General features: G+C 45.1%; 1 protein-coding gene across 2 annotated transcripts in view; it reads right to left on the reverse strand.

Annotated features, from left to right (window-relative positions):
- Window positions 1-3969: 3969 nt before the first annotated feature.
- LOC111143119 (mucolipin 2) overlaps window positions 3970-25593 on the reverse strand; it is a 59639-nt gene continuing 38015 nt past the window's right edge. For both annotated transcript variants that reach the window (XM_022496606.1, XM_022496607.1), the window contains 7 exons: window positions 20304-20416; window positions 18938-19087; window positions 17037-17138; window positions 16808-16930; window positions 8846-9052; window positions 7109-7230; window positions 3970-4769 (listed from right to left, as the gene is read on the reverse strand). In XM_022496606.1, coding sequence (XP_022352314.1) covers window positions 4733-4769; window positions 7109-7230; window positions 8846-9052; window positions 16808-16930; window positions 17037-17138; window positions 18938-19087; window positions 20304-20416 — 854 coding nt within the window. In that variant the 3' untranslated portion in view covers window positions 3970-4732. The remainder of the gene's footprint in view (window positions 4770-7108; window positions 7231-8845; window positions 9053-16807; window positions 16931-17036; window positions 17139-18937; window positions 19088-20303; window positions 20417-25593) is intronic.

Here is a 25593-nt window from a genome sequence, read left to right on the forward strand (position 1 = left end):
TCCTTGCATCCTTAGTACCTACTACAGTATTAGAAATCAACAAATATGCATTGAATTAATTGTCTTTAATAGCATCTCCTTTTTCCATCTACACATCATGTGGTTACCCAGTGTTTCCCCAAATTAGTGGTGCTTATCACTTCCCTTGGCCAACTTGTCATCTAGGAAATGTCCATGCTTATTAGCCAAGTCTACCTCTCAAACCCTCCAGCTGGAGAAAATTAAATATTGATAACGGCTCCCTGATTTTCCCCCAAAGGCAACCAAGAGCTATGACCACCTCCTTGTCCGGCTATCACGGATAACACACGCAGGCTGGCGCAACCCATGGGGCTAGGTCCAAATGGTGCTATTAATACTCTCTCCTCTGGTAGACCCAGCATGGCAGACACACAAGTGAAGATGTAAATTCACTTTGTCATAGCAAACATTCCTCTTGGGGGACATCTGCACAACCTCGAGGAGAGAATAATGACCACAGCCCACAGGCAGCGGGGGATGAGTAATTTACTGCTGCTAGGCAATTAGTGTTGCTGGGAAAAAAAAATTGCTTTCATTTAAAATTCTCTTTAAACCATATGTATCATGGCTCATGGGATAATTTATGTATCATTAGAAACTAAGAAACATACATCACCCTAATAAATTGTCTCTCCCATTTACCACAGCCAATAGCTCCCGGGGGTCTTTAAGAAGTCAGAGTTGTGCTGTCCTTGTTATACAAGATGGTGTGGAAATGTTGTATGTGACTCATTTAGCTTCTCATTCACTCCCCAGGTCTCCGGCAGAGACAGATGGCAGGAGAGACATTTGCCACCATTTTCACCCACTGGTTTGCAGCAGCATTTGCTGGAAAGGAGCCCATGGTAGGACAGCCTTGAATTATATTGTTTTCCCTAAGAACCTGAATGTCTGTGTTGAGATTTGGTTCATCTTGATGTCTTCCTGGTGCTAATATGTTCTTTTCTCCAACACACAGCGTGTTTAGCAATTTTACATCTCCCCATTCAAGACAGGCCCTTCATTCTAACAGCAAATGGCTGCAAAGAGCTTGGAGAGAGCGTCCCACTGTCCTGAGGAGCAGGTCCCACAAGACTTTGCTGAGCCAGGTCAGATGTCATATGGTGCCTGGGTGAACATGCTGGAGTTTAGAGGATGAACTGCCCCCAGCTGCCTCTCTGTCAAGGGAAACACACGGAATAGAAAATAAGCAAATGAAGCATGAGGGGGAAAGTGAGCAACCCAGCGGCCAACCTGCCAATGTACTCGGGTTCTCTCTTTCCTTTCATTAAATTTCCATTGGTTTGAAGACAAAGTACAATGCTGGGTTCCTAGCTTTTTCCTAAAGGACCACGCTTTAATCATTGAGGTCATCACTGAGTTACACTGTCCTAACATGAGAATTTGCTGCATGACTTGTGGGGCCTCTTGCTCAAAAAATATTAAGAATTGCAAGGCTGTGCAGGCAAAGCATTAAACCCCGTGTGGGGTCCTTTGGGAACACATAGGTCATGGGGCCACAAAGCTGCATGGCATCAAAATCAAGCATCTCAAATAGAAGGGACGGGAAAGCAGACACATTCTGCCCTCACTCCAACTCGGCCCACCACATTTTCCCTCCCATGTCTAGAGCTCACGGTCCTTCCTCAAGTGCCTCCAATCTGAACACCATGCTCAGGGGTTCGTCTGGTGTTCCTCGGTCTTACTGTCCCACAAGAACTGCTTCCTGTGTGTCTCACAAGTAATGTTATTCTGGATTTTGTAGAGAGACTCCGATAACATTATGGCTGGGATGTTCAAACTTGAAGTGAGGAGTAGCAAAATAAAATTTGCTCGAGTTACATGAAAACAAAGGTGGACATGGTTAAGAGTAAAGCATGATCTAGTCATCCAAAGTTACCGAAATAAGTGGTGGCTACAGGGGAATCCTTCAGATGATGGGACTCATTATCTTTACATACCACGGATCTTTGCAGTGGCAGGAACAATCCACAGTCAAGACCACAGCAGCAGTTCACCAAGCCTACTCCCCACAGGACTGGATGTGGGGTATTTCCACACTTAAAGTCCTAGCTGGAACAGAGTTCACTAAAAGTGGGTGGTAAGCTCACGACAAAATAAAGATCTTCCTGGCCAGCCGAGGTGAATAGATCTGCACACTTGTACACTATGCTAGAAAAGCTTCTCAAAGACATAACATTCACCAGGCACTCAGGAGCCGTGCCCAGTTCTAGGCACTTAATGTTTGACTCATTTAATCCTCCTGGTCCCCATTGTACAGATGAGGAAACTGAGGCCCTGGGGATCTGTTCAAGGAGACTCAGTAGGAAGAGGACAGGAGCCCAGGAAGAAGGGATGCAGACTAAACATCTTAATGTCTTCACTATTGTCTGATACTGTGGAACCTACTTACAAACATGGCAGAAGAATCAGAAGGAAAGAATGGCTCAGGTTCCAATTTTAGTGCCAGATTTACCCGAGTTCTCTGACATGCAAATCCCACAGTCTGTTGAGGTTTATCACCATAATTCAGAAGGACAGAGCTCCAGAGGAAGCTTGGACTTTCACTCGAGTCACTCCGGATGGCTCCCACGCCCAGACTCTTTCCTCCCACCCCCAGTCAACAAGCTCCAGGGAGTAGCGTCTGGCTGGGAGGGTCATCCTCAAAGGTTGGAGATCCCAGGATGAAACCAACAGAACCAAGGAGAACACATCTGCCACCTTCCATGATGAACTCTCCAAGCAGAGGCCTGGGTGGGAGAGAAAATGGTTTGCCCCAGATGTGTCTATGAGCAGAACTGTGAAAGCAACACTGTTCAATAAAACCCCAATGGATAATACCGTTGGCAAAATGGCAATCATTTAAAATTACTAAAAAGAGAGAAAACAAGGCTTTCATGGTCAGAGGGTAACCTTGAAAAAGAGTTTTCTTCCTGAAAGGGTTTTGTTTAGCTAGAGGGAAAAGAGAGAAAAGGAAACATGAAAGCCAATAAAAGAAAAACATGAGCACAGAAGACCATCATTCATCTTCTATTCAAATGGCCGTCACACAGCTGCAGACTACAGAGGGCTTTAATAGCAGTTCTATTCAGAGACTAAATACTGGGGGTGTACTCAGAAGTGATCGAGTGATCCAATCACATACCTGATTCTGGAGTCTTGGGAATGACCCTAGAACTACCAGTTAAGTGGTCCCTTAGTTTAAAAGTTGAATATAACTTGACATTTTTCAGTAAGAAGTTAACTAAAATGTGGCGCCTGGGTGGCTCAGTTGATTAAGCATCTACTTTTAGCGTGGGTTGTGGTCTCAGGGTCCTCGGATCGAGCCCCAAATTGGGCTCTCTGCTCAGCGTGAAGTCTGCTTCTTCCTCTCCCTTTGCCCCTCCCCCGCTCCACTCATGTTCTTTCTCTCTCAAATAAATAAAATCTTTTTTTTTAAATAAAGTTAACTAAAATGATCACTTTAGCAAAGTATCTTGTGTGTAGACATGAGTTACTTATTAATTTTAATGGTATTAAGTGAATGATTTTCTTGGCCTAGATTTGGTGAAAGGGGGTATGGGGGGAAAGGGCAGGGTATGGGAAAGGAAATCTGAAAGGGGCTTGGCGGGGAGGAGCAGGGAAAAAAGAGGGAGAACCTTGGGATGAGTGTCCTGCTTAATTCAAATTCTGTTCTTCTCTAATAAATTTAAAATAGTTGACCCCTAAAAGATAGTGACAGTAGAGATAAATCCATGCATGAAGTGATCTTACTCTCAAGTCATTATCATAAATATTTATTGAATAACTTCTATACATTAACCCTTCCTTCACTGCCTTTAAGAAAGTGAGAAATCCTATTTGGAGACCAGATAGTTAAAAGAGATATGATCTGAATTTTGCACTCAGTGGATATTAAGAAATACTACATTAAAAAAAATAGCAGCGGCTCCTTTTGTTGTGATAAAAATAAATTTATTTGGGGGAAAAAAATACCATCTTTATTTGCTTGACGAGGGCAAATCACCACCATAGTAGAGTTCAACTGTTACAATGAGTGAGCACTGCTACAGTTCACATCCACATGTCACAGGTACTGTCAACACTCAGCACAAGTGACAAGGTCTCCAAATGACTGTTTCCAGTTTATCCCACTGACCATGCCAACAGTTGCTTCCTGTCATGCTGACACACACACACAAATAGGCCCAGACATGTCCACTACAAGTGGTCTTTTTGTTGATGTAAGTGTGCTCTTTAAAAGGCTTACTAGTTCTCCAGCTTGGAATTTTTAATTTAGTATTGCAACCAACCTCATTGCTGTGCACACCATGAATTAACAAATGTCTTCGAATCCAATTATCACTTTTAAAACAAACACTTATTGGATGATAAACACGCATCTTTCAACGCGTGGCTTCAAGTGCCATTGTTTTTGCGCACTCTGAAATTGATACTTTTTTCCATCCCACCACTGTGACGTCATAAATTAAAGTCCGAAGCGGAATGTCATTATCATGGCTCTATTGCACTCATGCCCAGTGGTTGACTGCGGTCTATGCTTCATCATCCAAGTTCATAAAAGGAACTTTGGAACTTCAGTTGTGTTCAACCAGCTCACAGTCCTCTTTCCTGCTCCACCAATAAATAATTCAGTATTTTGAGGAGTGCTGGTCCAAGTTGTTCAGGGTCCCTCTGCATTGTCACTCGGTAAAGTTAGGCCTGAAACTTGGTTATCTTTAGCAGAAGGACTTTAGGTGACAGGTATCAAGTGGTCCTCACTTCCTTTCCTGTATCAGAAAGGGAGACAAAGAAAGAGAAAACAACAATTTCAAAATCTTCGAGATGGAAGAGGACTACTTTAGGTTCTAGAGCTGCTGAGTGTCACATGGAAGAGGAAGAAAGGCTAAGAAGGACAATGCACATTATTTTTGGTTTGAGTGGATGCCTTTGGCATATCTGAGGAGCTGTCCCTGTCCTAGGACCCTGCATCTCCTTATATTGACAAAGCCTCACTCAATGGCTACAACAGATTCTCCCCTTTACTGCAGTGGAGAAGGGAAAAGCTCAACTCTGCATCTGTCCATCCCAGTAGATCTTTCCAAAGAATTACATCACATTAGAACTGGAAGACATTTCAGAGGTCGTATGTCACAGTCTGGTGGCACTGGAAAGATCAGGAGATTAAGGAGAGAGCTCAGGGGACACATTTAGTAACCGGTAGGTTCCAAAACAGAGACTCAGGTCTTCTGAGGATCAGGCTAGAGGCTCTAGCAATAATTTGAAGGTGAATCAGTCTGGTGGTCGCCGGACTGCTTGATTAAAAGAGAGTGACACCCGTCTGTGCTCTGCAGGAGGCAGAGATGTGATAGCTGGGTCTGTCAGTCACAGGCACCAGCTGGGGGTCCTGAAACCAACATTTGTGATGCCCTCAATCCCTAGGTTCCCTCATGAGGTCCTTCTCCAATATTTACTCTCCATTTACAGCTTCCCTCAATTAAACCATTCTTAGATTTGTAGCCTTTAAACACAGGCAGGGGTGCTGAGTTTTGATGGAGTCAAAACCATCACTTATTCTCAGAACAATCCATTCCCTGCCTCAGTCCCATGACCTTCATTTACTCTCATCAGGGTCCATCCAAATCTGCTCAGGATCCAGGCCTTGATCTGATGAGTCAAGTCAAACCGCTCTAGCTGACTTCACCCATGACCGTCTTTAGTAACAGACACTCCTGTTTTCATTTTTGAGATCCCTTTGCTCAAAACTTTCAACATTTTAGTTCTTCAGTTGACTTCCTTGGTGGATGCCTTCATTCCATTTAATTCTTTCATTCATCATGACCAGCAGACCCTCCCCTGAACCAGCATCTTCTCAATGGCCCCTAGCACAGCACACAGAGGACAGTCTGCTGATACTGCTACTTCTTCTCAGCCCTCAGACCCAATCTGATCAAGAACTTTTCTCCTCTACCCCTTAAACCTTTTACTCATTCCATATGGCTGCATGAGAAAACATTTAAAAAATCACCTGTGGCTTTTTGTGATGCACACCAAGGTCCAAAAACCAAACACCAAAGACTGACTGGTTACTTTCCAGAATTCACAATTACTTTCTCTGATGAATATTTTTTCTTTACAGTTAAATGCACATGAGAAGGAGCAACTTCACAAGACTTTTCTTATACAAGGTACCTCTTGGGCAGCAGCTGTCTATTAGGAAAGTTAATGTCCCTTTATCTCAGCTCCTATGGCAACAATTTAATGCTCTGAGAGGAAAAAATGTGATTTTTTAAAACTTCACTTTTCTCAGAAGACCTCATTTTGTACTTATCAGACATTCTTTGGAAATGCTCAATCATATCATTTCAAAATCCCAAGATGCGGTATGAATTAAGAGAAAATACATCTTGTGGTTTTAAGTAGCAATTATGTTCTTCCGTCTGCCTTCAGGAATTTGGTTTAGAGAATTCTTCTCAGAAAACATGGGTGGGGGTATTTTTAGTTAACAACCCCACCTCTGACGTGTTTTCACATGAAAACAAACAAGGGTACAATCAAGCAAACTATCCTCATCTGACCTCCATTCTAGCCCCCAAAACACCACATGGATGTTTTGCTGTCGAGGTGTAGACCATTTGCTTGAGTGTCCTGCTGACACGAGCCAAGTTGGTCAAGGTAGAGCTACTGATGTGTGCTCCCAGACAAGGCCTCCTCTCAAGCAGGTTTCCCACTCTGCTCAAGAAATGTTATTTGTACCCAGTATTGCAGCAAGGGAAAAGGCCTTTGACATTCCCAGAGCTCCACCTCTAAAAATAAGAGTTTGGACCTCTCACATGGCCACCTCAGAGTTCACCTTCTTGACTTTAGGGACATAACTCATGACTTCCCATTAGAGTCTCATAATAGCCCCAAGAGATTTCAACCATGTCATGTGGCTTTCTACCGCATTTTAAAAGAAACAATTCATTTCTGAAACCAGTTTCTGTGGGAGGAAAGAAAATGAAAGACAAATCATTTCCCACAATGAGCTGATTTCTGAGTGCAGAGTAAACCTTGGAAGAACTCTTTGTTAAGGCCATGGAGAAGCTCATCGTAGGAGCATGGAGACCTGATTAAACACCATACTGACCTCCTCAGGCAGCAGACGCACGACAAGAAGGCTGAGGACTCTTTCTGATACTTCTCTTTGCTACTACGTTCCTTCAGGAATTCCTGAAGATCCGTTTCAGGAAACCCATTCTGTTGGTATTTCTGTAAAAAGTACACAGTGTTGTTACCTTATTTATAGAGCATGAGAAACTTCTCCCTTTGTCAACACATCAAACCCACCTTGGCTAAAATAAAACTCTCCCACATTGCTCGCTCAGATCCAAGAACTGATATTAACAGTGATGCATCAATCTGTCAGTCCTAAAAGCCAAGCCAGGGCCACCATGGGAACAGAAACAATCCGAAAGTCCCAGAAAGAAAGCCATGGCTGGGCAGGGGAGGGGTGGGTTAGTAAGGGGGATGAAGGAAATAGTCAAAAGTCTAAAATTTTAATGCTAATTATAAGACCAGATAAGATCTCCCCTTTCTCTCACTGCCAGTATAGAGTCTAGAGAGGAGTAAGGCCTGTTTCCTCTACTTTTATAGAAGTTGGACACTCAGTGGGGCAGAAGGCAGTAAGTTCTTCGCAGTAGACAAAAAGACCCTGCCTGAGACCCCGCTTGTCCCATGCTTCCTGAGGGCACCGAGGCTTGACCCACTCCCAGAGCCACAGCCTCATCAAAGACAGGAACCCCCAGGGCAAGAGTGTGCAGTTCCCATCTCCATGCCCAGCCCTGCTACTAGAGCCAACCACCCATCCCCATGTGAGCACTTGTCTCCCCATCGACAAAGCACTCGGGAGCATTTCCAGTGGACGGTGGTCATTGTCATTGTTGTTTTCTTCTTCTTCTCTCTCTTTTTTTCTTTTTTTTAAGATTTTACTTATTTGTCAGAGAGAGTGAGAGCACAAGCAGGGGGAACAGCAGGCAGAGGGAGAGGGAGAAGCAGGCTCCCTTGCCGAGGGAGCCCAACGTGGGCTTGATCCCAGGACCCTGAGATCATGACCTGAGCCACAGGCAGATGCTTAACCAACTGAGCCACCCAGGCGCCCCTCAATGGATGGTCTTCTTCTGAATTAGTTTGAGTTTAAGAAGAGGACAAAACCCCAAGGCATTGACATAACACCTCTGGGTGTTCAGATGCGGGTCCCGAAATGGGATTTTCCAAGCACGACCCTCTGCTGCGGAGGGGCCATCCCACGAGGGGGCACAGAGCTTCCTGTGAGCTACAGAGCAACGATGCAGATCGGTCTGAAAGCACACAGACCACAGGGCGGCTGAGGGAGGCAAGAGGCAAGGCAGCCATGAAAGCCTAAGTTTTCATTATCTCAAGGAAACCTGCACCACGCAGATGGCCATGTCGTGCAGCGTCCAGGCATGCCTGCATCTGGACAGGCTGTCAAGGTGGCCGTCATCCCTTATCGCTGAAGCTTATTATTCTAAGCTTAAGTTCCAAGACGGGCAGGTACAGCTGCCACTGTGGAGACTGACAGCCCAGCTCCCTGACTGACCTAACTCAGCCCACTGGGACCCACATCCTTTCTCTTTTCCAACACACCTCCAAAACAGTCCGCCTCGGTCTGGGTGACAGGGACAATGCCCGAAATGCATATCTGAAATTCACCACCAGCACCTACGAAGTTTCTTTTCTAGAAAAATCTCAAAATCCAAATAAAAGAGTACTATTTTAAGTTAAAAAAAAAAAAAAGCATAGCATTTTCCAACGTTCCAACCCATACAGAATTTGTTGTCATTTTTTGGCAGGAAATGTGACTGACCTTAATGGTGTCGTAGGAATCTGTAATCAGTGCGATGAACAGGCTGAGGATCATATATATGAAAAGACTGATGAAGGAGTACAAGTACAGGCGACTGAACAGCCACACCAAGATGCTCTTCTGCTGGATTTGAGCGAAGGTCGCAAACATGTCATCGCCGTTGACCAGAGAAAACAGACACTCGGCAACTGTGTTCAGATCTTCAAACTGTAGGGGGGAAACCAAAATGAGTTTTTAAGAGGTATGGTCCCAAAAAGCAGGAAAGTATCTAGCTAACTTATCTTGTTGTTGTCTCTATTATTAATACTCATTTTTATTTTTTAAAGATTTTATTTATTTATTTGACAGAGAGAGAGAGATCACAAGTAGGCAGAGAGGCAGGCAGAGAGAGAGGAGGAAGCAGGCTCCCCACTGAGCAGAGAGCCTGATGCAGGTCTCCATCCCAGGACCCTGAGATCGTGACCTGAGCCAAAGGCAGAGGCTTAACCCACTGAGCCACCCAGGCGCCCTCATTTTTTTTTTTTTAAAGATTTTATTTATTTATCTGAGAGAAAGAGAGCATGAGTAGGGGGAGGAGCAGAGGGAGAAGCAGGCTCCCCACTGAGCAGGGAGCCCAGTGCAGGGCTTGATCCCTGGACACCAGAATCATGACCTGAGCCAAAGGCAGATGCTTAATGACTGAGCCACCCAGGCACCCCTTTTCTAGATGCTTTAAAATGAATTTTAGGGGCACCTGAGGGGCTCCCTTGGTTAAACATCTGCTTTTGCCTCAGGTCATGATCTTGGGGTCCTCGGATGGAGTGCAGCATCGGACTCCCTGCTCAGTGGGGAGCCTGCTTCTCCCTCTGCTCCTCCCCCTACTCGGTGCTCTCTCTCTTGAATAAATATAAAATCTTTAAAAATAAATTAAAGAACATCTAGAATATACCACGAGAAGAAAACATTATTTAAAACTCTCCTCGGGGCACCCAGGTGGCTCATTTGGTTAAGCACCTGACATGATTTTGGCTTAGGTCTTGATCTCAGGGTCCTGACATCAAGCCCCTTGTCAGGCTTCTTACTCAGCAGGGAGTCTGTTTATCTCCCTATCCCTCTGCTTCTCCCCCTGCTTACACTGTTTCTAATAAATAAATAAATCTTTTTTTTAAAAAAACTCTCCTCCGTGCTTATAAAGATAATCTCTTGATATTTTCTTCAGTTTTTTTCCTTTGCACTTTATGTATATTGTTGGTCATATCATCTAACAGTTTGGGATCCTGATTTTTTTTTTCTACTGAACATTTTCTTATGTTATTCACACTTAGAAAGTCTTTTTATAATATAACAGATCATTTCTTAGATGTCAAACTTAACTATTTCCCTCTGGCTAGACATCCCGATAATGTTCACAATATAATAAAGAACAATGTAATAAACATTTCTCAGCACAGTGTTTTTTCCTGTTATTGGGTCTCATCTGCCAAACTGCTTTCTGGAAGAACAGTGGCTGCTGTGTTCCGCACCAGCAGAGAGGGAAGTGTCTTGGACATAGCATAGGCTCAAGAAAGTTTTGCTACATGGAGGGTTTTACATTCGCCTTTCCAACGGTCAGTCCGAGTAATTTTAGCACATTAAAAACTAAAGATTTCCAAGGGTGGGAGAGGGTCAAAAGATGAGGGATCATGGTTTGTGCCTTCGTGGGGCTCCCCTGCTAACAGCGGACAGACCCTAACCTAGACATGTAGTACCTTGTGTATAGCTAGGGGGCGCTGTGGAACGAAAGCTACCTTCAGAACCAGGGCGGGAAGGCTGGGTCATTTACCCGTGAGAGGAGAAAGGTCAGGATTTACTCAGTAAACACCGGAGAAGTAAAGAGCTCAGCCTGGACAGCAGCTGGAGAGGCATGTCTATGCCATGCTGAAGGGCCCCTGTGGTCTTTTCCACACTTCAAGCGAATACAGGCCATCACTTGAAACCAGGAAAATGCTTCATGCCCCAGTGACATGATCTGATCTGTGTTCCTTAACCATGGCACTGGGAAGATCTAGAATGCGCAAAGCCTAGGAGCAGGGAGGCCAGAGACAGGGGCATGCAGGAGCCCCGGGTTGCAAGGAATCTGGGAGAGACTGGAAGGAAGAGGAAGGTAGATGAACATAAGTCTGGGAAAGGACAGACACACCTAGGGAACTCCGTTTTCTGTGCGGCAAGTCCGAGGTGCCAGGGAGAAATGCTGCTATGAGGAGGTTAGTGGGAGGTTCGGGAGCTGAGCGTACGCAGTAGGGAATCCCACCAGAACCCCACAGGCAGCCATCCTGGCTCGAAGTGGTTGACAAACTATTGCTACAGCAACTACCAACAAACAGCAGGTGCTTAATAACGGGACGTCTCCAGGGCCAGAGGGTTAAACACTGGTGAAATGTAAAAGCTTCTAAGGAACAATATCGACCTCAGAGGCCAAAGACAGTGAAGTTTTCAAACACAGATGGGACACGTTTGTGTAGAGTTTTGAACCTGATTCCGTTCTGAGCATGAGACGCACATGTCCACGGAGTCCACGTGGCTCTGGGGATAGCCCCGTCCCTGACGAATGTCTCCAGGGCACCTCCACTCAGAGGTGGTGGTGTTATTTCACATGCCACAAGGCAAAACCTCCCACCCCGACCAGGAAACGGGTCTTTCCCTCTAATTCCCTATTTCTATCAGTGACTTCTGTCTCCTATCAAAGAAACATTTACTCCAAAGTAATTGAGTAATTGAGTTGATCAGTCTTCCCTTGTCTTCAATCTTCTAAGGTCTGTCTGCTCCTAGGATGTCTGATCTGTTTCAACACCAGCACTTACACCCGGATTACTACAGAAACCTCCAAGCAAGTCTACTCCAACCTCTTCATTCTGCAGTCCAAACTTCAGGAGAATCTAAACTTCACTGAACATAGCCTTCATTTGGGTCATTTCTCTTGCTTAAGAATATACAAAGCTAGGATGCAAAGTGAAAATCCCAACCAAGAAGGCTGGGATACATCTCCTCTTCACATGGCCTCTTCCCCTCTCCTCACTGTCAATAGCGTCCTGCTCCTGTCTGCACCCACACACCAGGCCCACTTCTTTTTCTTTTCCTTGTGGATGTGTTCTCTTCACCTGCTGGGATGCCCTCCTTCCCCTCCTCCTCTCCCACCCGTCTGTGTATCCCATTATGCCAACTCTAAAGGGCTACTTCAAAGTCCACTTCAAGCCAGACCGCCCTGGTGGCTCTAGTCCCTTCCCTGGATCAGTAAGAACCACCGAGGAAATCACTTGTTTGTCTTCTGATCGATTTATATGCTTCTCCATATCCCAACTAGATAACGCACACCACGTCCTAACCTCCCTGCTCCATGACTGAACCCACAGGGTAAAGCCTGTAACCAAGGGAGAGTACACAAATGTAGCCCACACAGAGATCATGCCCATGCCTTCAGCACATCAGCAACAACTCTGAGAAGCTCTGAAGTTGGTCTCCCCAGAGATCTGGAGGTAACATCCACGGGAGTGACCGCTTAACAATATGCAGATTATTTAACAGTAAGATGGGCAGTTCTCAGAGTAAATGTTTTCTATCCCTACCAGCCTTGAGACAATGAAATCAAAGCTGGTTTCTATGGATGTGAATTACAACTCTGCCGGCACCATTAATAATTCTTTTGGACTCTGGTCAAGTCCTTTCTTTAGTTTCAAGAACCCGTAACAGTCTGCGCTTCGGGTTCCAAAAGGGCAAATAGGCAGTTGGTGAGTACGTATCAAATTCATTCCTCAGTCTCCCGTGCAGTTACATGTATCAGCCTAGATGTGACACCTGCCGCAATGTTAATGTTATTCACAACCAGTGTAACTCCCTCTCCTTTATGCACATGAGACTTATTTTAACCCACCAGAAATTTAAAAGAGACCCAATAAAGTTAAGTGATACACAGCTTGCCATTTTGTACAAGAAGTGGTTGTGAACCACACAGTCAGTTTTGGTGGCCAAAATCCACAGCAGGAGTGAACTTTAATAATACCCAAGGTAAGGAGAAGAGCCTCATGGGCTTCCAGTCTAGAAATACTACATTTAGAGGGAATTGCATTGGTTCTTATGAAGTTGTAAGCCCCTAAAAAGCAGGTGCTATTATCTCTCTGTTCTTTGTTCATTAAAAAACTTGCCGAGCCTCTACCACATTCTACACACCATGCTGGACATGGGGAATGCAAAACGCAAGGAGCCGTAGTCACTCAGGGAACTAAGTCTAGAAGAACCTGACAAGACTTGGTGTACACTTAGTAAATATTAAATGGTTATTTCCATAAAGAGTTCCCCTAGGTTCCATGGGACCAGAGCGAGAACTTGAGCATTTGTTCCACACTTTGTGACTGAGCCACAAAGAACTTTCATTTGAATGAACACTTAACCTACAGTGCCTTATTACGGAGAATGACATAAAAATTTGCTTTGAGAGCTGGTCCTGAGAACCTCGTGCAACTTTAGGGTGAAATATTTTAACTGGATAACTGTTGTTTTGAATAAGAGAGGAGCTTGGTTTACAAGGAGAAGTCTTAAAAGCATGAGGATGTCATGTAGATTCTGCCCAACTTCTACCCGGGGCCATCAGCAAAGTCCAACGATTTTTCAACGGCTTGGTCTCGTCGTCTGTAAAATGAGGACGAGGTAAGACTGATTTATTCTTCACAGTGAAAAAGTCCTCTGGAAATGGAAGAGCCGCATTAGAATAATGTTCTTCCAACCCTCATCTTGAATTATTAAACACCAACAGTCTCTAGTCCTCCGTGCCCAGACATTTTGAAAGGGCGCCATGCCAAAGTCCATTAGTGCTGGGATCAGTGTTGGCAGGACACTGGTCCCTTTACTCCCTTCCAGCTGAACCACCAAAATCCAATGTCTGACGGGAAAGACCAAAATCCAATGTCTGATGGGAAAGCAGGAAGCTGAAATATGGGAGGCCTGCTACCAATCAAACCGCCGTGTGAACCTAGTTTTCCCGGCACCTCCTCTTAGAGTGTTTGGTTTAAAGGAAGAGATCGCTTCCACACCCAAGGTTGCTATATTTTAGAAATCCTAGAAAATGCTTGCCATGGTGCCCTGCTTTTCAAGACCTCAGGTCATTCGAAAGGTCTTCTGATTCAACAGAGGCTGACAAAATCTAAAAATTCAGACAGTTCGGATTAATTTGCAGGGGCGGGGGTGCAGGGGGCTGTCAACATTTTAAACTTCAGAGCCCAAGAAGAAGAAGCAAAATAGAGAAGAAAAGCACAAAAGTCCAGAACCAGACTGAAGGTCTTCTGCTTCCACTAAGGCATCTGCTGCATTAATTCAACTGTGCATTGCCCCAATATATCGGGCTGGCTAGAGATGAAAGATAGATGCCATTGATGGACCTGCCACGCAGCCCTTGTCGTTCTGCTCCTCTGGGGGAGAAACAGAGGGCTGGCACTGAGTGGGAGCTACAACTCAGGAGGAGCCCTGTACAATACGACAGCCACTAGCTACATGTGATGACCGAGCACCTGATCGACAGCAACTAGTCCAGGCTGAGAGCTGCTCTCCGGAGAAGATACACACCAGATTCCCAAGCACCGAGAAATGGGGGGGAATGGAGAGTCTCTCGATGTTTTATATTGACTGCCTGATAAAGTAACACACTAATATTTTGGATATATTGAATTAAATAAATACATAACTTCAGTCACTTCATCGGTTTCTTTTCTTAATGTGGCTCCTAGAATATGTGAAACGACAGCTGTGGCTCTCCTCTGGAGCTCTCATATTTTTACTGCAGTGCTGTCAGAGCAACCCAGTCTCGCCTGGATTCTGAAAAGGACAGAGCCAACGTATGAAAACACACTCAGACCCGCAAAGTGAATAACATCGTTTTCTTCAAGGTCGACACATTGAGAGAAATAGGACTGATTACACAGCTCTCCTCTCACAGATGAAATGAAATGCTCTTTTGTAAGGATCTGTTTTAGACAATACCAAGAAAACCCCTGCAGGGTATTGATCAAAGCACGTGTATTGGGGTCAGACAAACCTGGGTGTAAATCCTATCTCTGCCGTTTACTAGCTGTATAACCTCGGGTAAACTAACATATTAAGAACCCTATTTTCAGTAAAAGAAATATAATATCTCCCCACAGGGCTGCTGGGAGGGTTGACATAGCAAGAGGTAGAGAACTTGGGCACTATATCTATTCGCATATAATGCTCTAGAATGGTAGCCCTCTTAGCAAAATGCAAGCAACATGATCTAATCACCTTCCAGAATAATGGTAGGGTAAGGGAGATGGAGGGCAAAGGAGACAGAAGCACTCAACCTGAGGCCTTGGAGCCAGTGAATTGGAGATGCAAGTCTCAGGCTCAGTGTTCACTCCACACGGTGCAACACTGCCCTCTAGTGACAAAAATGTGGACAAGCATTCAGAGCGGGAGGCAGGCGAAGAAGAAAAATGTAAATTTTCCTAGGCACTAAGACAGTAAGTTCTCCAGATCAGAGAGATTATATCAAAGCACAATTTTTACTCATGAGTCACCTTTAAAGCAGTGGCATGGAAATGGAAGAGCAATAAGATTATCAAGATTTACTATTAACCCAGGGCTTGTCATTTTGTTAATTATACAGTTGCTCAAATAGTAAAACAGTCATTCTCTTTGGACATGTTAAATGTAGAGGAGAAAACCTGCCTGTGTGTCAAGGTACAGGATTTATTTTAGTATGAGAACACAGAAAGCTGGAACCTTGTGGACTACTCACTCTCTGTGAGTAGTTTGCAAACGAGATTTGATATTATGTTTTGTTTAGTGCAACCATCAAGCTCCAAACTTAAGGGTGAGCTGTTCTATAAGCTTCAACACCACCCTTTGCGTGTTTACCTCTTTTCTCCTTACAGAGAACCTAAGGCAAGCCCAGTCCCTGGGCTGCAGAGATTAAATAAGAGCCATGCTTAGCATAGTACCCAACATACAGGCATCTGGTAACCGCGGTTACCAGTTATCATTGGTCACTGTGTTGTTTCTGTTGCTCCAGCTGCCTGAGGCCCATGGAAGAAAACGATAAGATGCAGTAATTCCTTTTACTTTTTTTTGGTTTGAAAGCAATGCCTACTGAATTTCATTTCCCGAGGCATCTATCAATCAAATTTATCATTTTAAAACTAGAACATCTGGGGGCGCCTGGGTGGTTCAGTGGGTTAAAGCCTCTGCCTTCTGCTCAGGTCATGATCCCAGGGTCCTGGGATCAAGCCCTGCATCGGTCTCTCTGCTCCGCAGGGAGCCTGCTTCCTCCTCTCTCTCTCCGCCTGCCTCCCTGCCTACTTGTGATCTCTGTCTGTCAAAAAAAAAAAAAAAAACATTTAAAAAAAAAAAAAAAAAAAAAAAAAAACTAGACCATCTGAATGTAACTTTGGTGTCCCTGAGATGCGAAGCCCACGGATAGCCTGGAATTCAGATACTGATCTTTAATAAGGCACGAAGATGACACTGTAATTAAAACCACCTGCAAAGACGTGTGTTATCATTGTAACCCTAGAACTAAGACGGTCCTTTTGGGCAGTCTTTGTCTACCTTAATTCTCTCAATTAATGTGGATGAGAACCCTAATACTTTAGGTGAGAAGACTACCGTAATAATTTTCCTTATTTAATTTTCATTTTCAATACAATGATCTTGTGTCCAAACAGTTCTCAGCTGGTGATCGACTGGGCTACTATGCGCCCCCTGAAGCCAGTCCCTGACAACTAGGAAATGTATCCTCTCGTTACAGCTCTACAGTTCTTGTTTCGATATCCCCAAGTCACCACAGTGTCCTGAAAACGCAAAGAAAACCGATGCAAACATATGTCTTACTGACTTGGAGGGTACCTGCTGGTGCTAAGTGGGAAGCAGGGCAGCATGGGGAGCCCCCCTGGAAGGGCTCTGAGTGCCTAACGTGCAGCAGGAAGAATCGGGGCTACACACCTTGTCGTGATACGGTCCTAAGACAATCCAGCCACAGAACGTGTAGCCCAGGTAGATCATACCAGCGCAAGCGCAGAAGCGAAGAACTTTGGGCAGTGAGGCTTGCATCGTTAAAATGAGCACCTGAAATAAAAATCAACAGGATGAGGGGAATTAAACAGTGGCTTACCAGGACCCAGTGAAGAAATGAGCCTCAGTCCCCGTGCCCTACCCAAGGCCGCATGCTTACGTTATATGCTTGGAAGTACCCCAGGTATCTGATGACGCCGACCCAGACAAAAAGCGTAGACGTCCCGAGCAAAATGCTGCACAGATCGTAATTTGTGAGGTTCTAAGGCATGAAAAAATTAGACGTGAGCAAGACATTCCACTCCACTCAGCTTGTTAATCTCACTTTATTTTTTTTTAAGATTTTATTTATTTATTTGACAGATCACAAGTAGGCAGAGAGGCAGGCAGAGAGAGAGAGGAGGAAGCAGGCTCCCCACTGAGCAGAGAGCCTGATGCGGGGCTCGATCCCAGAACCCTGGGATCATGACCTGAGCCGAAATCAGAGGCTTTTTAACCCACTGAGCCACCCAGGTGCCCCGTTAATCTCACTTTAAATCGAAAAGTATGGTCTTGGAAGAGAATGGACCGCCTGCCTCTCTCAGGTGACACCAAGCGCTGTACACTGAGGAAGAAAACAGCCCAATTCCACATGTGTCTCTCATTTCCTCTCTGTGTTTGAATTGGTTGAATTGAGTCTCTGTTCAAACAATATCCTGAAAGAGAAATTGCCCTGACTACTGACCCAGGCATTAAAGAATATAAGGTGATAGTGCTTGGTAAATACCAAACAATACCACTCGGCTATTTTCGAAGGAAAGCTCCAACATGATTTGCTAACCCAATGCCTGCTCTTGAGGACTTCTAGGTCTCCCTGAGGAGACAAATACACAAAAGCACAGCTCTAACTTAATATGGTAAGTGCAACGAGAGCCACAACGCCCGGCTTGTCACAATCGCTTTCCGTGGTGTGACACCAGAATGGAGCTGGGCCTGGAGGACAGGCTGCGGGGGGGGGCACTGTAGGTCAACGGACAAAGGCTGATCAAAGACCCAAGGCCAAGGGTGGGCAGGATGTCCTGGTGAGGAAGACTGATGGGTTCAGGAGAGCTAGGACAAGGAAGGAAGCAGAGCAAGAGAATGAGGACCCGAGAGGCCACGCTGAAGGGAGGCCATTGCATCCCAGCGGGGGCCCTGTGAGGCAGAAGGTTTCCATACTTCGAGAAAAATGAGTCTGACAGTGGTGTGGATGGGTCTGAGGCATAGAAGGTGGAAGGCAGGAAAGCCAGTGCGGGGACTGTTGTAGCGTCCAGGCCAGAAAGGAAGATAACCTGAAGGGAGCCAGAGTAGTCAGAGTGGAGAGGAGGGAGGCACGGTAGGTGGTCACAAGGTAAAGGGGGTGAGACCTGCCGGCTGGCAGCACACAGGGGGAAAGAGCATGTGGGAGACATGGGGGAACAGAGAAGGGACAGGTGGGCAGGGGCAGCTGAGGGGACGGGCCGAGGACAGGAGTCTCGCAGGAAGCTCACGGCTCCCCCGAGGCACTCACAAATCTTTAAAAAGGAAAAACAAAACCCCTAAGGAAGGAATCCTATGTGTAGGATGGAGGAGGAGGCAAGAGGGAGTCATGAGATCAAATCAACTAACAACCACAAGAGAACATCAGGTGCTTGGTGGTCACTCAACACTCCTGCCCTCACTCCCCTCCCAGAGCACCCATCTGTCCTGGAGAGTCACTACTGGCTCCTGACATGATTGGTTCGTGCGCCAGCTGCTTCTTCTGCAACTTGAAAAAAAAAATGAAGCCCACCCAAACTGCCAAGCTTCTCAAACTTCAGTTCCTACTCTGAAGGTGCTGCTGAGTCTCTGGCGGAGACTCGTAGGAATGTTACCTTCCACAGAACAATGGTTTTCACATGTTCCCTTGATGAGGAATGAAGTCAGAGGAAGCTTCGGTTATATGGATGTGAGAAGAGAAAATACGAGACTCAGATAGTCTCCATAAGGATTTTATATCTCAAAGCGCCTGGCGTCACCCAGAAGGATGGAAAGAATCGAAGATTAAAATGCGTTGCCCCTCACCTTTGCCTTAATTTCCATTTTTAATATGGATCCAATTACTGTCATTAGGTCGCTGATAATCACCAGGATATACCATCCATTGATGAACTCCCACTGGTCGGCGTCACACACTCGTCGCCTGTACTTCTCCAGGAAGAAATCTAGAAATCTCTGTGGCAAACATTTTAAAAAGCATTTCTTATAAACCACACTGCCCTCTGGAAGGAGGAGACAGGCGCAATACAGTGCTCTTGCCTGTAAAGTGACGTGGTGTTACCTTTCCCAACTGGATGGAGCCACATCAAGGGTGACGGTTATGGCCCCCGCTTTCTCCCATAACCTACCAAAGCTATAAGTCAGCATTCCAGTACCTGCTAAGTTAACTCACACATCAGAGGGTTATGCTCTAACACCAAGAGACTCCTGTCATAATACATAACACTCAGGACATTCCCAATATTTTACCTGTTACCATCTCATTCATTCTGACAACCCCATGAATCAGGCCTATCTCCAGAAGAGGGAACTCAGGCACAGAAAGGCTAGGCCACGGTCTGGACCCAGCAGCCTGGCTCCAGAATGTGTGTACCCGATGGTGGGAGTCAGTATGACTCCCAATGATATGGCCCCTAACTCTGGCAGACCCAGGACCCTGACCTTGGATTCAGAATGTCAAGAGGCTTGGGGGACAGGCAGGAGAAGTGGATATTTACATTATAAGTCAACAAAGGTCAAGAATAAGAAAACTAGAGTGTAAACTATTTCTTGCTCCAAATGGTATCCACAACAGATGACTTCCTTTTTCCCCTGACCCCAGTCTGCATTTAATCACATGCCACAACCCAGAATAAGATTTGTGGGAAGCTGAAGCATACATTCTAGAGAACTCAGAGGGTAAAAAGGTAAAATGAAACTCAGGAGAGAATTTTTAAACTATTTATAAAAATAGAATAAAGTATTTTATGCTTCATTATAACCCATTTGCCATGCCTCCCTGTCAAAATGAACTCTGATTTAAAGACAAAAGATGAAACCCACACATGCTATTACTCTGTTTTTAAGATCGCTCCTGAATTTAAAAGGGTCTCTCATTTATTCTGGAAACATTCAAAAGCTTGAGAGTTCACCATTGTGCACTTGTGCCTAGTAGCTCAGTTTTAAGCAGGATAATTATCTGATCCCACCAGACATGTCGGGAGCCCTTAACTCACCCTCCACACCTCAGGCTGATTAATGCCTTGGGGGGGGGGGGCGGCAACCATTCAAAGGAATCCAATCTAGTTGAGAGCTCCAGAAAGGGCAGGATGACCCAACATCAAGGGTCCACTGTCTGGACAAACAGGGCGGAGGCCAAGAAGGGAGAGAGCACACTCGAACACACACTTACCTTGCGTAACCTGAGAGCTAGAACAATGGATCTTGTGCACAGAATAAGAGACGCCAAGCAAATCACAATGACAAATGCATCAAACACCAGGACATACTGAGTATTTTTCTGAACTGTGGAACAGAAACAGAATTCAAATGTCAAATTCATGTTACTTGGGAATAATTTCCAAACAGAATGGCAGTCTGAAGAGAAGTTCAAATGATAAATGCTTGAACATCAGAAACAAATCACACTGCATTCATTCAGAACTCTTTAAATAAGGTGAAACATTCCCTGATGTTAAGAACTGTACATTTAAAAACATATAAACTCTCTGCTACATGTACTAAAAATATTTTCAATGGGCTAGAACTCAACAGAGGGTGGTCCCTTTGGGCTCTATTCAAAAGAGGCAAAAGGGACATACTCTTGAGTTCTTTTTCATAAAAGCACAAACACCAAGTTCTCCATCGATGAGGGAACAATTTATTTTTTTAAGATTTTATTTATTTATTTGACAGACAGAGATCACAAGTAGGTGGGGGGGGGGGCGGCGGGCGCGGTGCGGGGGAAGCAGGCTCCCTGCCGAGCAGAGAGCCTGATGCGGGGCTCAATCCCAGGACCTTGGGATCATGACCAGAGCCAAAGGCAGAGGCTTTAACACACTGAGCCACCCAGGCGCCCGTGAGGGACTAATTTAAAACACCACTCCTCAGAATCCGTTTCTGCTTCTCAACCTTACTGTGTACCTGACCAGTAAATAGTGCCAATCCCATGAGCTGCTTCTGCACATGAGGCAAAGAGCCCCTTGGAATGGAAGTAAGAACAACAGTGACCACATTTTTGTGGTGGAATTCACCATAGCACGGGGGAGTATACTGGAGGAATATGCACCTGGAACCCCAGCTCCTGAGACCTGATGGTCGCTTTCCCAACGCCTGGTCCCCTGCCCATTCCTGCAGCTTCGGTACCTGTCCCTCCTCTCTCCCCACCTTCTCGACCTTGAGGCCACACTGTGGTTCCTCTGTCCCCGCTCCTATCAGGTTTCCTTTCTCTCTTGCCTCAGGGATTTTGCAAGGGCTGATCCCTCTGCCTGGAGGAGGGCCCTTCCCACCCCTCAAGTTAAATTCTTCTTTTTCAGCTTTGGGTTTCAGATAAAATATTTTCCTCCTCAGAAGAGAATTCCCTAGATTCCCATCCATATCAGCCCCCTCCTATACTCTTTCAGAGCACTGTGCACAAGTACACACACCTTCCAAAACAGCACATCAAGGGGCACAGAGACAGGGCAGAACAGGAAGGACAGTCTCGGGAGCCTCATGAGCTGGGTCTGAATCTCAGGTCTGCGCTCAGAAGCTGTGGAGCTTTGGGGAAGTTGCCTCAGATGTCTCGTCCAAAAAAAAAAAAGGTAGGAAAAAAAACCCTCCACCACAGGGCAGTTGTGAGGATGAAACAAGTTCATAGACTAAAGCCCCTGGAAGAGCCCCAGGGAAAGAACAGCACTTCCAGTGCTTCCTACTGGATATCACCGGTCGGTCTATCTTCCCCACCAAATGACTGACCCTAGGAAGCAGGGACCACATACATTTGCTCAACACTACGGTGTCTGTGCTTTCCCGATGCTTCAGAATGCTTACAGAGGAATCCAGAGCTTCCGGAACATAAGAAAACTACTGAATAACTCAAGTTAGAACCCGTGAAGGTCTGAGCTCGTTACATGCAGAGGGAGAGAAGGCGCAGAGCTGTGAGAGACCAAGGTGTCCAGAGGGACCTAAGCAGTAAGAGAAAAGGACCATCCAAGAACGACTCCTGATCTTCTGTCTTGAGTGAACTGAGCTCAGTCTGGATGTTCACAACAAGAGAGGATGAATTGGTGGCAGTTAAAGCCATGGGTGCGGACATGGCCACTGAGACCACAGAGGGGAACAGGGACTAGGAAGGACAGGAGGAGGGGCCGCAATGTGGGGAATTGTGGGAGGAGCTGAGCTTAGGAAGTAGACTGAGAAGGGCCAAGGGAGAAGAGAATGGCACTAAGGACAGGCGACCTTCGGTGGGGCACTCGGGGCGGGGCAGGGATTATAAAGCAGAGCCCTCTACAAAAAAGGCCTTTAACAAAAAGACCAAGTGTCCATGGATTTAATAATTCAAGGGCGTGAGCAACAGTGGCCAGTCAGTCTGAGGGCAAAACAGCTCATCCTATGGGTTATGAGCAGCGCCAGCTAGTAAATGTAGTTCACTGAGTGAATTACCGAGCCTTGCGAAGTTTTAGATGCCTCCACTACAAAACAGAGCCTACTGTACCTTCTTCATGGGCTGTCAGGACACCAGGTGAAATAATCCGCGTCAAATGCTTGTTAGAACAGCACCTAGCACCTAGCACTTACATTTACTTATGGCCGTTTTATAACTATGTAGTTTTAGTTATCTTGAGATATCATCTGATGGGTAGGTAACAACATAACGTAACCAGAACCCAAGACTTTCTTTCTTTCTTTCCTTCCAATCCATCTATCTATCTACGTCTGTCTGTCTGCCTGCCTGTTGGAGCCATGGGATGGGACAGAGGGAATAGGTATGGTGCTTGGGAAGATGGGCCTGAAAACCTTATGAAACACAAGGACAGCATCTAGTACTTTCCTTGCTGGCGTATAACCAGAACAAAATCTCTATGATTACTTGTGTTGGGTCTTATTTACAAATGGGGAAATGCAGGCCCATATCTAGAAGGATAAAACACCCACCCTAACAGACAAACCAGTCTCATATTCAGGCTTTGTTCTTCTTCTTATGGTTGTCATATTAGCTTCAGACATCTTTTTATTTTTTTTAAATTCCAGTTGGTTAGCATACTGTGTAATATTAGTTTCAGGTATACAACATAGTTATACAACACCTGCCTGGGTGGCACAGTCGGTTAAGTGTCTGACTCTCAGTTTGTCCAAATCTTGGTTCCAAATCAGGTTATGAACTCAGGGTCATGAGATCGAGCCCTGTGTTGGGCTCCACACTCAGCGTGGAGTCTGCTTAGGATCTCTCCTTCTTCCTCTGCCCCTCCCCCTGCTCTCTCTCTCAAATAAGCTTAAAAAATCTTAAAAAATAAGAAATTTTGAAAAAAGAGCCCATTTCCTGGTTTGTCTGTCTCTCTCTCATATTCTGTTTTAATTTTATCTATAGAAAAAACTAGTTGGTGTGCTAAAAAAACGATTTTTATGAACATTGCAATTGTTTTCTTACTCCATTGAATCTATATTCCTGCCATAGGAACATTTCTTAAATTTTGGTTATAAAACACTAATCCAGAGAGATGCCCCTGCCAACCTGGTTAAGGAAGTCGTACACACCGCCCCTCCTCCTGGAGGTCCTGAGGAGTCCTGCACTAACTGCCACTGTCCACCTGAGGGCCTCTAACCCAGGCTTCCCCTGCTTGCGAACCGCTCTTTCCCTGTGACACTTGGGAAATCACCCCTTAGTGGGGGATCTTGCCCACCAGTCCCTACCATCTTCAGCCCCTCATACCCTCCTTCCTATGTTCATAAAATCCAGTTAAAGTGAAGATGAGTGGCACACTTGGGGATGGGTATTAGAAGTCATAAAAGGCAATGTGAGGTTTGTGTGTGAAGATGGACGATCCCTCATCATTCTTCCTGAGATAATACAGGTAATGACAAGAGGAAGAGAAAAACCTCAGGGTAAGAATATGGACTTGAAGGAGCCTAAGAACTTTCTGGAAATAGCACATAGATCCCACCAGATGTCACCCTTGCCTTTCTCCCACTTTCAATCCATCCACCAGACAGCTTCCATAGATGGGGAAAAAAAAAAATCCACTTCCTAAGCTGGTTTCCAAACTTCAGCTTTTAAGGTTTTTACGTCACATCATGTAAAATTCATATTCTCCTAGTAACAGAATCTGGTTACTTAGGACACAGGTCTGGGAGAAAGATGAATGTTCATGTTTCTACTCAGTGGTCTGTGAGGTTTGTGTTTCTCCTCATTGGCCACAGAAGGGAGCCAGAGCTCTTCTCTTCTGAGAACAGGCACCAAAAACTCCCCAACAACCTAGCAGCCCTGTGGGGATAAAGGAAACCAGGTTCTGGCAACACATTTGACCCACTAACTCTTTCAGTCAGAATGACTATTTCAAACCACATATCATGTGCGACAAAGGTTAGCTTTTCTCACATTAAATAGCTGAATCTACACTTGGACTTGCCAAATATGCATTTGATCTGTGTGTTTCTTGGGCGGGGGGGGGGGGGGTCTCTGCTGGGAAATAGGAACTACTTTCAAACAGAAAGAAACTAAAACTGTCTATGCTGATCAGAGCCTTGAGTCAGTTAATGGAAATACTAAAACCAAACCTTCAGAATCATTGGGATATATTATATAACCAAACAGCCCCGGGCCACACACAGATCTAGATTAAAATAAATCTAAAACAGTTAAAAAACCACAGGTATTTTACATTTTCTTTGGTTCTAATAATCTGATCAAAGGCAAATTCACTTCAACAAAACTGGTAAATTAAAAAATACTGACAAGGGACACCTGGGTGGCTCAGCCCACTAAAGTCTGCCTTTGGCTCAGGTCATGACTGCAGGGTCCTGGATAGAATCCCACATCAGGCTCCTTGCTCAGCGGGGAGTCTGCTTCTCCCTCTGCCTGCTGCTCTCCCTGCTTGTGCTCACTCTCTCTTTCTATCTCTGATTAAAAAAAAAAAAAAAATTTATTATTTTTTAATGGAAAAGATACTGACAATCTGGGGCACCTGAGTGGCTCAGTCACTTGATTTCTGCTTGTCTTGATTTCCGCTCAGATCATGATCTCAGGGTTGAGGAATCGAGCCCTGCTCTGTGATCAGTGGGGAGTCTGCCTGAGACTCTCTCTCTCCCTCTGTCCCTCCCACCCACTCACTCATGCTTTCTCCCTCTCTCTTTCAAATAATAAATAAATCTTAAAAAAAAAAAACTGACTTCTGAAACTAGTAGTACATTATGTTAATTCATTAGATTTAAATAAAAAAAATACTGACGATCCATTATTAACACCATCACGACCACCTCATTAAGAAGTCCCACATAAACCATTTTAACCTGTGGATGAAGAGGTGTTTTCTGAGTAACAACTGAGTAAACCACTCGGTGTTTGTACAGGCTGCTCTCTGACCTCCGAGGTTTTGATCTCTGTCCATTGTCAAGCACTTGGCTCAAAGCATACCTTCTCCAAAAATCACTGCTGGTTTTTATTCCTCACTCTGCCCCAAAGTTAACCATTGCTTCTTTATCCTCATCCCTTTCTACCTCCACCA

Source organism: Enhydra lutris, unplaced genomic scaffold (genome assembly GCF_002288905.1).
Source record: "Enhydra lutris kenyoni isolate GAN:26980312 unplaced genomic scaffold, ASM228890v2 scaffoldscaffold9, whole genome shotgun sequence".
NCBI lineage: Eukaryota > Metazoa > Chordata > Mammalia > Carnivora > Mustelidae > Enhydra > Enhydra lutris.